The following is a 14570-nucleotide window of genomic DNA, read 5'->3' as shown; positions in this document are numbered from 1 at the left end:
TGCAGTCCCTTTGTTGTTCGATAGGTCCTCAAAGAAGCTTTCAGCATTGGAGTGTGAGCGTGGATGGTCTCCTTCCCGGCCGGTTGGTGTGTGTATACTGCAATCTTCAGTACTTCAGCGGCGCATCATTGGTACAGATCAGCTACTTCTACCGCTTAACCTCAGCAGTGAGTTAATGCATGACATGTACATCTGGGTGTAACTATCCTGTACATTAACTCCTTGTTGCCTATACTGTTTAGTATAGTAACTTTTGCACACAAAAGGAGAAATATGTTTCAAATTGAACCTAGTTAGTAAAGAAAATTCTTGGAGGGTTGGGGGGAGGGGGCATTTAAAACGTGTTTCGAGTTTTTCTTTCCACAGGCCTGGCCCCAAAAGCTGATCATCAAAAGAATCCCCCCCCCCCCCTCCCCTCCCCGGTGCTAACGGCTCGGTACAAGTTGAGCTCATCTTAATTATTATAGCGCTGTGGATCGGGATCATTCGCACCCATTGCGGTTTAAAGAAATGTAGGAAGGTATTTGGTATTGTTCAAAAAATCCATTGGATGCTTTATTGATTCTACCCTATTTGGAATGTGTTGTAAACTGGGTTTCATGCACATCATTTGGGAAATGGGAGGGTGGGGTTGTGGGGCGTTAATCAGTCTCTTCCCCTAGACTTCACAGCTCCATGTTACCCAACGCAAAATGGCTTGAATAGGAAACCACCAGGTCCACCAAACAAGATTCGATTGGACTCTATGCCTCGCAGGATAGCAACTTCAAAACTAGTCACCTGGTGTAGCAAGATGCTCTTTTTTTCCAGGGAGTGTGGTAACAAATCTCTTTACTAGAAGTCATTGTCATTCTGTACAGGCTTCACGTTGCTTTGTTGGGTTGGGAGGGGCTTGTGTATTTGTGACTCTTGCAGATTAAGTTATATGGCCCGCCCTTGACAAGTCTACAGTCAAGTCCACGTCCACAGTTCTTAAGGAAGGAATCCATCGCGTTCAGGCCTGCGGTATTTAAATGTTCTTCTGGGAAATTTCTTAAATCTCTTTGAGTTGTATTCGTAATGATACAAGTTGTGTCCTTATTGGAGTACTGTAATGCAAGTAATGTTCTTGTAGTTCTGTACTGCATCATTGGAGGGGTATTGTGGGGAGTGGCTTTTTCCTTTGCATTTTTCAGTGTGCGGTGTCCTGTGCGCTTTCCAATACCCGAGACCATCAGGAACTCTCCTAACTCATTGTTTGTACAAGTTTCCTTGCGCATCGAGCATCACGTAAGGTCACTTAACGTGCTCACATTTCTCTTAACATTCATTGTCTGGCTAAATACCTCCATTGCAATTCCTTTGCAATTAGTTACTATGCCTTGTATTGACAATACAATGAGTGAACTATCTGTAAAGGATTTTCTTATTGCGTAATAAATGCATAGCTTGTTGTGATTTGAATACAGTTTTGGTATGCATTTGTTCTTTTGGGGGGCTTGTGTGGGGGAGCTTTTCTTGTGCTTTTTCAGGTATGACTAAAGCTTGGAGCTTGGTAGAGCACGGATGTGACCGGGGCTTGAATGACATCCTTTTCAAAGTGGAAATTGAAGGCAGATAAGTTGAATCCATCGGATATTGATGTTGGAAAATCGAAAATTCTCCACCCGAGAAGGGTCTTATCTTGACTGGGCTCAACTCATTGTCCTTGAAATGAAAGCAACTTGCTATACTTGTAGAAATAGCACTGTTGTGCTTTCTTAACAAGAGTCTTGCGATAATGGGAAGATTTGATGTACCCTCATTGACTCTGATGTTATCCTCAGTAAAGCATTTGGGTAAGGATAACAATAGTCAGTTCTACGATACTGTGGGGGGGGGGGGGGGGGGGGGGGGTATAGGGGTGTCTCTTGTCTGCCTTTTTGATCTTACAGAACAGTCCAAAGGAAGAATGCAGTCTACCTACTAGGACAACACAGGAATCACCCTGCCCTTTGAAATCAACCACCACGCAGTTTGAACAAATGGAGTCAGGTTGTTTTTATATGTATAGACTGGTACAATTAGCCCTCAGCTGCTTGCCCTTGTGCACCTGTGCAAGTGGCAGGTTGGTCATACTAAATTACTTGCAGTCGTGCATCTGTGCGAAGTTCTTACAAAATGTAAGTAGCTGAGGAAAGCTGTGCATTGTGCAGCTTTAATTTGGTGTGAAATGCAGCGCAACGGTGTTGCTTTAGTGTTGTGTTTTGGTTGGGTATTTCGCTACACTTCTCTTTGCAGACATCAAGTGCGCGACTGGTTCAAGCGTGAGTGAAGTCCTCTAACCTGGATTGTGTAGTAAGATGTTGGCTTAATTTATTAAAATAAACTTCTGCAATGTTGTAGTTGACAAAATGACATCTTGGAACTGGCTTTATGTTAACCTCAAATCATCAGTAACAATGCTTTACTAGCATACTCTGGCCATGGGGCCTACTGCTTTGCATCTTAAAAGATGAGTAGAACTTGAATCTTTGAGTATTTTGTGGTGGGTGTTGTGTAGATCACTCTTTGTTTCAGATCATTTTCGTCTGTCTACTCCGATCTCGCCTGCCTCTGAATGCAAAGCCATCTGTGGACGCTGTCGGCAAATATGAGTGGTCCCTGAATGAAGTACCAACCCCTTGTGCGCTTGCGCTTAAATCTGAACCCCCCCGACGTCCTTCGCAGAAGCCCCGCCTCCGCTCTGTGTTTGTGTGCCTTTTTTTCTTTCCCCTTTGGTTTCTCAGGTCGAAATTTCCCTAAAATTGCCTTTAATTTGTCATCTGGGATGGCCTAACCTGTGATGCCGCACTGAGAATCCACTCGCATTAAGACCAAGAGCTGCAAGCTTGTCTCATATACTGCATCACTTCAGTCTCATGGGTGCTAAGTTAAGTGATTTTGGTTCCCCTGATTTTTCTTTAACATGCCATGGCTTTAATGTGTAACTCAACATGTTGCATGCACATCAGCTCTGCATAACATTTTATTCGTAACACACAACCTACTGTTCATAAAGTCGTTTTCAAACATTGCATTAGTATTTGGTCACGGTTGGTTGGGGGGGGGGGGGGAACAACATTCTTCTCTCTTCCTTTCAGATTTCTCGTTCAGCTTAACTTGATACTGAGCCAGGCGACTAAACCTCCACAGGCAGTCTTGGAATGACTTGGTACAGCCAGCCTCTAGGATACATTCTTTAATGCATCACTGAGGAAAAATAGCTGCGGTAATTGCTGCTACGCCAGTTGCGGTAAACCTTAACCGTATTGACAAATTGTCACATTGACAGAATTGGTGGGGGGAGGGGGGGGGGCTTAAATTGTGTGTTTGTTTTTTTTTCTCTATTGCAGCTGTTAACTTCCCTGTCCGTATGACCCGCAAGTCCAGCTGAATGTCAAAGGGAAAACGGCTTTGAGTTTCAACAGGGATGCTGGTATTGCGGCTTTGTTCTGGATATGATGCGTTGTCTTGTAACGATGCATTGTCGTGGGGAATGCTGGGGATTGGGGAAACCAGTGTCTGTCTTGTTTCAGCCTCGTGACCAAAAGAAATCCCCAGGTGGTGACAGGAAAATATAGCAGCCAGGTGTTCAGTGGTTTTTCTTTTCCTGGAGGAACAAACTACTTCGGTTGTTTTTGTTCCTCCAGGTTTTGCTTTTGCCCTTCATACAGCAACAACAAAAAAAGCAAAAGACTCTGGTGGTGGCACTCCTGACTTTGTCAGGACAGGGTTCAATCCCCTGCGGCGTCTTGCTATTTTTTATGGTATGCTGTGTTAGAAACTGATGTAGCCATTCAAGGACCTTTTCCTTAATATGGATTTCATAAAATCAAAAGCGGTTAGTTCCCAGTGTTGAGCTATTAGTTTACAAACTTGCGTTAATCACCTAGATGGTGAAGAGTCGGGCAGTTATGGGTAACTTATACTTGAAACATGTTTGAATTGTATTTCTATCTTTTTAATGTATGAATCAATAAAACTTTCCCTGGCTTACAATTTGAGTTTTGTTTAAATAAGTGCTGCACAAGTCATTACACGCCTGCAGATGAAGGCCCTTAAGCACCGACATGATGATTCCATCAAATCAAGCTACTTGTGTCTAGGTCTTAAACATTTAGATTTCTAATGGTGCGTTCACACCAAACGGTTTGGTGTGAACGCACCATTATTAATGCCTAAGATGTTAAATGCTCTGGATGTTGTTGATTCTAATGCTTTTTCTATGTTGCTGACTGGATCATGCCTGCAGGAGGCCGTTGAGAAGTAGTTTCAGTGTTACTGCAAGTAATGGGAAAGTCAATCAGTTTATTGGGGGGATTCTAGACGGCTGACAAAATTGTTATATAAAATGTCAAATACCTAATTGTACACCTTTTATATTCACTTTGTCATTCTTTGAATGTTAGGAAAAAGGTATAAAGGTGCATTGTTTGTGGTACCAAAAGGACCCCATCAGCTGAACACGACAGAAACCCTGATGGTGTAACTTCGGTGTGATATTTTCCTGACACTGGACATATACAATGTAATGTGTGTGTGTGTGTGTGTGACTGAATTACTTTTCAAATGACAATGTATAAAGTTGGCCCGATAAGTCACCAGAGCAGCTGTTTATTCATTGTAATCCATCTGTTTAAGATGAGTAAAACAAACTAAATAGCCTAAAATCCAAACGTTAAATTAAAATGCTTAAGATTAACTTACTTCCATAGCAGTTTCTTGATGTGCCAAATATTTGGAAGTAGTCTGAAAAGTATTTACCATACAGTCTATGGTAAATACTTGCATATTTGTTAAATCCCCACTACTTAACTCTAGTTGGTGTGTCACTGTCTCCAATTCCCCTAGTCCTCCTTGGGAACATAATTGCTAACATGCTATCTAGAATTAATCTATCATGTTATAACAATTTCCATATGGGTCGATCAAGGGCAATTTTAATATTTATTGGGCACTCTATAAGACAGCTACTCTGGATATGTGCTTTTGTGTTGCATGGGCCAAATAAATATAATGAATATTTAATGAATTACCACAAACTGTAAACAATAGGGGACATTTGTGGTAATGTCTAAATATCGTTCTTTAATACTGACATGAACTTCCTAAGTGTGGACTTAGGAATACAGCATACCTGTTCAGTGCTCCAAAGAGCAATAATATCTAAAAGGTCATGTTGTGATTCAACAACAAAATTAATGTATATCATTTCATATTGTACTAACTAGAACAATGTATCTCGGTTCAGCGTTATCTAAATGCAGTTCTTCGTCACCGTCCTATTGGTAATTAATGTTAAACCTATTGCGGAACCAATGTGCAGAGACAAAGTTTACACGGACCCAGTTTACTTCCGTACTAGTCGTCAGCTAGCGTCCTGTGGCTCTCGAGCTAGCGGTCTGTTTAGTTCTCCTGTCGCCGTGTGTGTTATTGTTTGATGAGGTGTGGAGGAAAGAGGAGATGTGGTCCTTTTTCGCCAGGGATCCGGTCAAAGACTTTGCTTATGAAATTCTTCCAGACGCAGAGGAGTCTGGAATATGGACTCTGCATCGAGGGAAGCGGAAGGTAAGAGAGGGCCGTTACTTAGCCGGCTAGCTAGCCTTAGTGTCTGTTCGCCACTTTGATTTGCCGTCTAGCTACGATGCCCGGCGGCACATTGTCGTGTTTACGTGTCGGGTCTGGTCGGGTCTTTCTCGTGTTTCTCGTCGATTCAATGCCGGTGCTCGTTTTTCTTCTCGCTCTTGTGTGTCGTTAGTTTTTCGCTAACGAAGCGAGCTTTGTTTACTGTGATAGACAGACACGTCTTTCTCGCCACGTCACCTCCTTTCAGCCGAGTGAGTTACAGTTTTTGGAGCCGTTCTCCGGCTCAAGTTTGATCACATTAGTAAAGATGCCGCCCCTCATTGCTGTCAGCACGTCACACCCCTGCATGTCCAGGTGATTATCGCTGAGCAGCTGACGTTGGTCTCTAAGTGTCACCATCATCACTACCCCTGCATGTCCAAAGACAACCAAGCACCTGCTTCCTGTTTTCATCACGTTCATTGTCATTTAAGTAAATATAATGTGGGGATATGATACTTGATTTTGTCATCCTCTTCTGTTTGATGTGATTACAAAGCATAAACGTTATAAATCATAATGTTTTAAATATCACAAATCACCATTATACCCTGTCTGTGTCCTCAGACCAATGGGGAGCCAGTGTCGGTGTTTCTGTACGAGTTGGCACAGGGAACAGAGCAGCAAACCCAGCTTGCCAAGGCTGCCTTCAAGCGTATGAAGACCCTGCGTCACCCTAACATCCTGGCTTATGTGGATGGATTGGAGGTATGTGTCTCTGTGTTTATGGCGTTCAGAGGAACATGTCACTCAGCTTGCTTAGTGACATGTTTAAAAAATGGTGAGTGACCTTGTTTCATGTATCTGTCATACAATTAGTGTCTCATCTCGACCATCTTTGCATGTTTACGTTCAGATAGAGGTGAGTGTGAATATGCCATTGTAGGCTTAATAGTTGTAGTGCACTACATAATATAAGCATATATTTTATCAACAAATCATAAAATATACTAACTAACTATGCTATAAATTACACTAACTATTATACAACCACACACGTGAAATTGGTGCATTTATTGCATGGCTTGCCAAAAGAATTAATTGAAAATCAAATACAACAAGGGAAGTGGGACAGTTTGACTGTCCCATCTTTTTGTTTCTTTTTTTTTACATATTCATAATTCTGAGGAGGCTTACCACTGAACACACTACCTCAACTTGAGCAGCAACTTGGATGTTGCCAAACTTCCTAGCTTAGTATAATTCCTGCCATGAATTCCTTTTAATTCCAGTTTAGTAGGGGTAAGTACTGGGTAATACGGCAGTATTAACATTTACTGCCTTTCAATGGAAATCTGTGGTGATAAAACAAACTTTATGTGAAACAGGGGTCTTGTGATTTTACTAGTATTGATGATACCAGTAATACCCATTTGATAATGCAATGTTTATAATCCAGGGCCTTCTAAGTCATTATATATATATATATATATATATATATATATATATATATATATATATATATAAATATAAATATAAATAAATTGTGATAATATCGTTATTGTAAATTGTTTTGGCCACGATTATCATATTGTGATAGTGTGACAGCCCTCTTGTGGTTGTTTCACAGACCGAGAAGAGCCTGTACCTGGTTACTGAGCAGGTCACACCATTGGCAGTCCACCTGAAGGCCCAGGCAGAGAAGGGGGGCTCTGGGGAACTGGAGGTCTCCTGGGGACTGCACCAGATAGTGGTAAGGATAGCAGAGAGCGCCATTGGATACTTTCAGGGGTGCCATTTATCTGTAATGAGAAACGCCACTTCTGCTCTTTGCCTCCTCCTACAGAAAGCTCTGAGTTTTCTGGTCAATGACTGCCACCTGCTTCATAACAACTTGGGTGTATCGGCTGTTTTTGTGGATCGAGCTGGGGAGTGGAAGCTTGGTGCCCTCGATCATGTGGCGCCTGAGCAAGGTGACCCAAGTGGGGTCTCACTCCCTACCCCAAAGGCTGTTTACCCAGACATGGAGAGATATGACCCACCAGAGATGTCCAACAACAGTGGAGAGAAATGGTAAGAGAAGGCTGGGAAAGAACAATAATAATGTAATAATAATGTTGTACAGGAAGAAAAGGGGAGCAGCATTAAAAAGAGCAAAGGAGGATGAGAGAAACCTGCCATTGGTTACTGCCTAGTTTGTGGAAATGTTTCAATTGAACTGTATGCATGTTTGTTTTAGGGCAGGGGAGGTGTGGCGGCTTGGCTGCCTGATCTGGGAGGTGTTTAACGGGTCACTGCCTCGCACGTCCTCAGCTTCGTTCACTGGGAAAGGTATAACACATCCAGAGTTCCTTTGTGTTATTACTGCATGATTGTCATTGATTCCATAGCATATTGATATTCTACAGATGCTTGTTGTTGTAGTAGTAGTTATATGTACTGAAGATGTGTTTTGGTGGGGTCAAATAGACTTCTTTTGTTTAACATTTTCTAAAAAAATAGAAATACAGAAGATTAGACACAAATAGATGATTCTGTTCTATATTTATTTATCATTAGATGGCAGATATATTTTGCTCATGTAAAGAAGAAGCATTCTCAACTTGAACTTGAGAAGAGTTAACAGAGACCGTGAATGACACACACGTGTTTTTACTAACTTGCCTTCAAGCACTGAATTTAACCTTCATGGTTTCAGTGACTGCTAAAATGATTGTAGTTTGTGACGTGAAAAAGTTTTGTTCTCAGTCTTGTGTTCTCTCCTGTGTGTCCTCTTTGTGCCCACAGATCCCCAAAGCCCTGGTCCCTCATTACTGTGAGCTGGTGGGGGCCAACCCCCGAGCTCGGCCCAACCCAGCTCGCTTTCTCCAGAACTGTAGAGCCCCCGGAGGATTTCTCAGTAACAGCTTTGTGGAGAGCAACCTTTTCCTGGAGGAGATACAGGTCCACAGACTTGAATACAGACATGTATAACAGTGGTGTTTGTATTAATGTTACAATCACACCTCAACAGTAACGTCTCAATGTTGAGTAAACCGTTTCTCTCTCAAGATCAAGGAGCCGGCTGAGAAGCAGCAGTTCTTCCAGGATCTGAGTGACAATCTGGACTCCTTCCCTGAAGATTTCTGCAAACATAAAGTCCTTCCTCAGCTGCTTACTGCCTTTGAGTTTGGCAATGCAGGTGCTGTAGTCCTCACACCGCTCTTCAAGGTGACTCTTTCAACTTTCACACCTTATTGAATATCAGACTGTATATTCCAGCGTCTCTGATCATTTCTAAAGTAAAACTTTTCCAAATGAAGTAAGACATTGTTACTGGTATTATGCCTGTGTCACTAGGAAGTTATTCTTCTATCCTCTTTTTTGTTTTTATTTCCCTCATATCTTTCTGTTTGTCGGCTAGGTGGGGAAGTTTCTGTCGGCTGAAGAGTACCAACAGAAGATTATCCCTGTTATCGTGAAGATGTTCTCCTCCACAGACAGAGCTATGAGGATACGACTGCTGCAGCAGGTATGTAAGGCCATTTCTAGCCACTGAGAATGTCCTGCAATTGCTCCCCGGGCACTTCACTGCAGCCCACTGCTTCTTAATAATTAAGGATGGGTCAAATGCAGGGAAGAATTTCCCCACAGGGATCAATAAAGGATATAATATTATTATTATTATTATTATTATTATTATACGGTGGACATGTTGGTTATGTTTTCATTTCATTTCATTTTTTCAGTATTCCATCCAGCAAGCAAAGACAATTCATTTTAATGTAGAATGAAAGGCAGTAAATTATATCGCTGTGTTAAAGGCTTTAAACGTTTATTTGCTCTAACATTGTTCCTTGTCTCTGTCCATGTCTCTCGGTTTCAGATGGAGCAGTTCATTCAGTATCTGAATGATGCAGCAGTCAATTCCCAGATTTTCCCTCACGTTGTCCACGGCTTCACAGATACCAACCCTGCCATCAGAGAACAGACTGTCAAGGTAGTTTGCATGTTTTAAACAAGACCACAAACCAAGAGGTGTTATTACATATTACCTATTCATCCTCCTGTGCCATAACTCTTCTCTGTATCACCCTCTAGTCTATGTTGCTGATGGCTCCCAAGCTGAATGAGACCAACCTGAACCAGGAGCTGATGCGCCACTTTGCCCGACTGCAGGCCAGAGACGAACAAGGCCCGATCCGGTGCAACACCACCGTGTGCCTGGGCAAGATCGCCTCCTACCTCAACGCAGGGGTAGAGTACACCCACACCGCTGTGCTAAATTCATTCAAAGCCAAAAACACGATTTGGTTCAAATGCAAGAATTTGTTCATCCATCTCTTCACAGACTCGACAACGTGTCCTGATTTCTGCCTTTTCACGAGCAACTAAAGATCCCTTCCCAGCTTCACGCTCCGCCGGTGTACTGGGCTTCGCCGCCACACACAACTTCTACAGCGTAACAGAGATTGCCGCCCGCATCCTCCCTACCCTCTGTGCCATTACTGTTGACCCAGATAAGGGCGTCAGGGACCAGGTACGCATGACTAATGGAGATTTGTGACTACCTGGGGTTCCATATGGCTTTTGACTGCAAAATGCCTCGTCACTACAACCACAGCGACTATAATATCTTTGATTAACTTGAACATGCTGATGTATTTCTGTTCAAGATGTTGCCTCTCTTGCCTTTCTCTCTCTGTCAGGGATTCAAAGCCATCAAGAGTTTCCTTTCCAAGTTGGAAACTGTGTCAGAAGACCCCACCAAGCTGGCGGATATAGGTATGTAATACACTGCACTGGGCTGCAGAGTCTGCGCTCTACTTTTATGTCTCGTTCAGCAAGGAAACCAATGTCTACATGCTACATATTTGCATACCATGCTACATGTTCTGGGGAAAAGAAAACACTTCTGCATCAGACTTGAGTATCAGAAGTAAAATAAACCGACTCATTTCTTTCAGTTATATTTCTGAAATTGTAAAACTAAAAACTTTAAACTTTAAACTTTCTGTCCTTTAGAAAAGGATGTGGCGTCCTGTGCTCAGCCTGCAGGTGCGTCTTCCAGCTGGGCCGGCTGGGCTGTGACTGGCATGTCCTCCATAACTTCTAAACTGATCCGCAATGCTCCAGGGACAGAGGGCAGCGCAGCAGCTGAGGACAGCGACCCCGCCAATGCCACAAGCCCTACCAGTGCCACAGATGGAGCACCTGCACCTGGTAGGGTTATCACGTGTTGTCTTTAAAAAAACAATTCACACATTGTTCTTCTTTGTCAAAACCTGGCGGCTACATTATCCACAATTCATCTTGACACCAACAGTCACAGATTCAGTTGTGTTGTGCTGTTAACAGCTGAGGTAGCCTCGAGCTGCAAACCTAAAGCGAAGATGAGGAGTAGGCTTTAGAGCTCTAGCAAGCTCACTTCTTCTAACTCCACACCTCCAGATCATTTGTTTCATTTTCAAACATGTAGTCTTCAACTGAGTCTCACCTCAGCCAATTTATCAGATTTTTGTACCACAATGGACTTTATACAACCTTTTTTCACATTTGAAATGCCCCCCCATGTAGACACACTTTTATGTGTAACAATCTGACGCCCCCCTTTTAGTTCTTAATATATCTGTCTGAAGCATATCTCTTGTTCCTGTTTCTTTCGCAGATTCTGAAGAGAAAACTCCCCAAGCCCCTGTGACTCAACATGCTGCCACTAGCCGTGCCAACCAATCACAGACTCATGAATTAACATGCAACAATGACGAGTCAATAGGAGACCGCTGGGATGAAGAGGAGGACTGGGGAAGTTTGGAGGTAAGTCATCACTTTTTGACAAATTGTGTTTTGTATTATCTGTAATTGTAATTTCAAATCTCATCGATTTTTGACACTGTCTCATATAGGCGCCAGAGAAAACTCCCACTGAGCCAGATGACTGGAACAGTGACTGGTCAGGAATGGCATCATCCAAAAAGAAAGCCAGTGACAAAGGAGTATGAGCCCTTTAATCTTCATCCATGATACAATACAATCTTTAGTGCTAATACTACCACGTTGAACATCAGAATTAGTGTTTATAACATTGTGTAGTGATATTATGAAATAGTGTGTCTGTAAATGTGAAAGAATCATCAAGAAAAATCCCACATACTTGTATTCACTTTATTAACAGTGTTTCTGGGCTCAGACCGTAATTGTGAAAATGTCATAAATCTTTCCAAATGTTGTTAGAGTACTGCGGGAGTGAAGTAAATTAGCCTTTGTGCACTTCCGATTCCCTAATCTCATAGTAGATGTTTCTTCTTCTTCTTTTAATGGGTGTTTGGTTATATGACTGAAATAACACATATATTTCAACATATAACCCGTCACTAAATACTACTCGCGAATTTTTAAGCTTTTACGTGTCTTTAAAAAGGCGGTTGCTAACAAGTGGCTAAATGAGACAACAAAACTTCATCACGGCAAACCTGCCAAACGCTAGTCTGCCGAAAGCTTATTGTTGGTGGTGACTCGAAGTCACGTGACGGTGGTGACGTTAGTGCCTTGCTTCTTGTTATTGTATTAATGCTTTTAAAAAATCATAAAAGTAGTGTTGTCTATGAAGATAACCTTGCTGAACACATGTTAGTATCATACATATTTGTTAGCCACAGAATTTAGCAAAAGTAGGTCATCCTTGATTGTCAGTGTACAGGTGTTTTGGTTCTTTCACCGTCACGGTTTGTGACCTGACTGTATGTATATAAAGAAATGTATATTACTTCAATTAGTCTCCATCTCAACCGTCAAATCTTTCCCATGTCCAGGTGGGCCGGTCGTCCTCCTCCATGGCTGTGAAAAAGCAGAGCGCTGACTGGAGCAGCTCCGGCTGGGACGCAGACGACAGCTGGTCCAACGAGAAGGAAGGGCAGGGGCAGAGCTCTGCCGGCGAGGAAGGCTGGGGCAATGACTGGGCGGAGGAGGACGCGGACACAACGTTGGCCAATGCGACGCTGCCCTTGCCAGAAGGAGTTCGGTTAGCCAGCGAGTACAACTGGGACAGCAGCAACTCCGCCACCAAGGGGGCCAATCAGAATGATCTGTTCGCCAGCGTGTCTCAGAGAAACCCAGCTGGCACTGCTGCCACCACGGTGAGAACGGGGAAGGCAAGAACACACGAGCAACAGATAGACAGAATAAAGAAAGGTTGATTGGATTTGGAATGACAGAATGTCAGAAATTGTGAATGTTGGTGGTAGATCTATTTATTCAGCTTTTTTTTTTACAGTTGGCCTCTGAAGAATATTTTAAACATAAACTATTGGCTGATATGGAAGATTTAACTACCTGCTTTAAAGGAAGATTTTTACTTTTTGGATATACTAGTCATTGCCGAGAGGTAGATGAGAAGATTAACTCCACGCTCGTGTCTGTATAATGAATATAAAGTTAGAAGCAGTTAGCTTAGCTTACCGTGAAGACTGGCAATGGTGATCGACTGTGCAAAGGTTAAAACAAATTCACCAGCACCTCCGTAGGTCACAACTTGACATGTTACATCACATTTGTTTAATCTCTACAACCAAAGTGTGATTACAATAAGTTATGGTTTCACAGGGAGTTGGATGCTGAAACATTTTCAGAGCTAGGCTAGCTGTTTCCTCCTGCTTCAGGTCTTTATGCTACGCTTGGCGTATCACCTGCTAGTTCTAGCTTTATATTAAGTGTACAGACATGAGATTGATATTGATCTTTCCACCTAACTCTTAACAAGAATGAGAATAAACTTAGTTTCCTAAATGTAAGACTCCTCCTTTTTAAATAAGGTAATATGACTGCTCTCACTTGATGAAATGTTGTAGGTCAAGAAATTCTGATGAAATGAGGAATATCATGAGTATAAGCATTTCTGTACAGTGACATGTGCATTGTTTCTCCTTGTCAGACTGGGGATGGCTGGACTGCAGAGGCAACAGGAGACTGGGGAGCTGAAGAGAGCTGGGAGTCTGTGGATGGGAACCAGGGTAAGTTTCTCAGCTGGCCTCCCTTATCAGAAATATGAAACTGTTATCTGTGTCATCACTGGACCATTTTTTTTTACTTATTCTGTATGTACACTAACACTCAATTATTCTTGTTGAATTACCATTAACTAATATACTGTACTGTCAATCAGGTCTCAGCAAGGCCGAGCTTTCCAAGAAGAAACGGGAGGAGAGGAGGAAAGAGCTGGAGGCGAAACGGGCAGATCGCAAAGCTGCTAAAGGTCCTCTTAAACTGGGCGCACGCAAACTGGACTGACAGGGCTGCAAAGACAGATTTGAGGGTTGGGTTGGGTTGGAGAGGGAGGAACATGGACCACAGGGACTGGACCCGGAGCAGTAGATGGAGGCTTGATATTCCACAAACAAAGGACCAAGAAGAACCGTCAAAAGAAAACATTACAGTTGGTTAGTACACTAGATGACTGTCAGCGCTGGGATTCCCTCTTTTACTTCATTCAGGAACTGACAGATGGGCCAAGAAGCAACAATCCAGTCCTTTATGAATGCATTATTGTGGAGAGCTGAAACAAACAGAGACAGAAAAGTGGAAGAGCAGCACTCCCTGCAGCTCGAGGTGATCACATTAAATACATAACATAACGTTACATTTGTAAAATAAATGTATATAAATACTGCATCTTGTCTTAAAATGACATGAAGAAATTACCTTTTTTTTTCTTTTATTGAGAAATATATATATATACATACATACACGTATATAACAATATTTCAGAATCAAACATTTTTAATATATTGAATGTTTTTGAGCACACACACACACAGTGGATATGAATGTTTTAGTTCAGCCGTCACTTACAGATTTAAGACTAAAAATCAACCCATGCATGCACTTGTGTATTTTTATTGCCTAACAAAAGGTTTCATGGCACAGGATTACAAATATGTTGTATTTACTTTGCACATTCAACACTGCATTTTACTGTAGTAAACTGGCCAGAAAGGTGACACATTTAACTGGTTTCAGATCTGTTAATG

General features: G+C 42.2%; 1 protein-coding gene across 1 annotated transcript; it reads left to right on the top strand.

Moving 5' to 3' along the window:
- The first annotated feature begins 5354 nt into the window (after window positions 1-5354).
- scyl1 (SCY1-like, kinase-like 1) lies at window positions 5355-14549 on the top strand. The gene is given in 19 exon segments (XM_034543443.1): window positions 5355-5568; window positions 6193-6333; window positions 7196-7318; window positions 7412-7638; window positions 7805-7877; window positions 7879-7896; window positions 8353-8508; window positions 8617-8775; window positions 8969-9076; window positions 9431-9544; window positions 9646-9801; window positions 9896-10084; window positions 10254-10329; window positions 10570-10767; window positions 11213-11361; window positions 11451-11540; window positions 12357-12680; window positions 13475-13553; window positions 13706-14549. Coding segments are annotated over 19 exon segments (2610 nt in total). The 5' UTR covers window positions 5355-5463; the 3' UTR covers window positions 13831-14549.
- The last annotated feature ends 21 nt before the right edge of the window (window positions 14550-14570 follow it).

Source organism: Cyclopterus lumpus, chromosome 10 (genome assembly GCF_009769545.1).
Source record: "Cyclopterus lumpus isolate fCycLum1 chromosome 10, fCycLum1.pri, whole genome shotgun sequence".
Lineage (NCBI taxonomy): Eukaryota > Metazoa > Chordata > Actinopteri > Perciformes > Cyclopteridae > Cyclopterus > Cyclopterus lumpus.
This window is presented reverse-complemented; position numbering and strand designations above follow the sequence as displayed.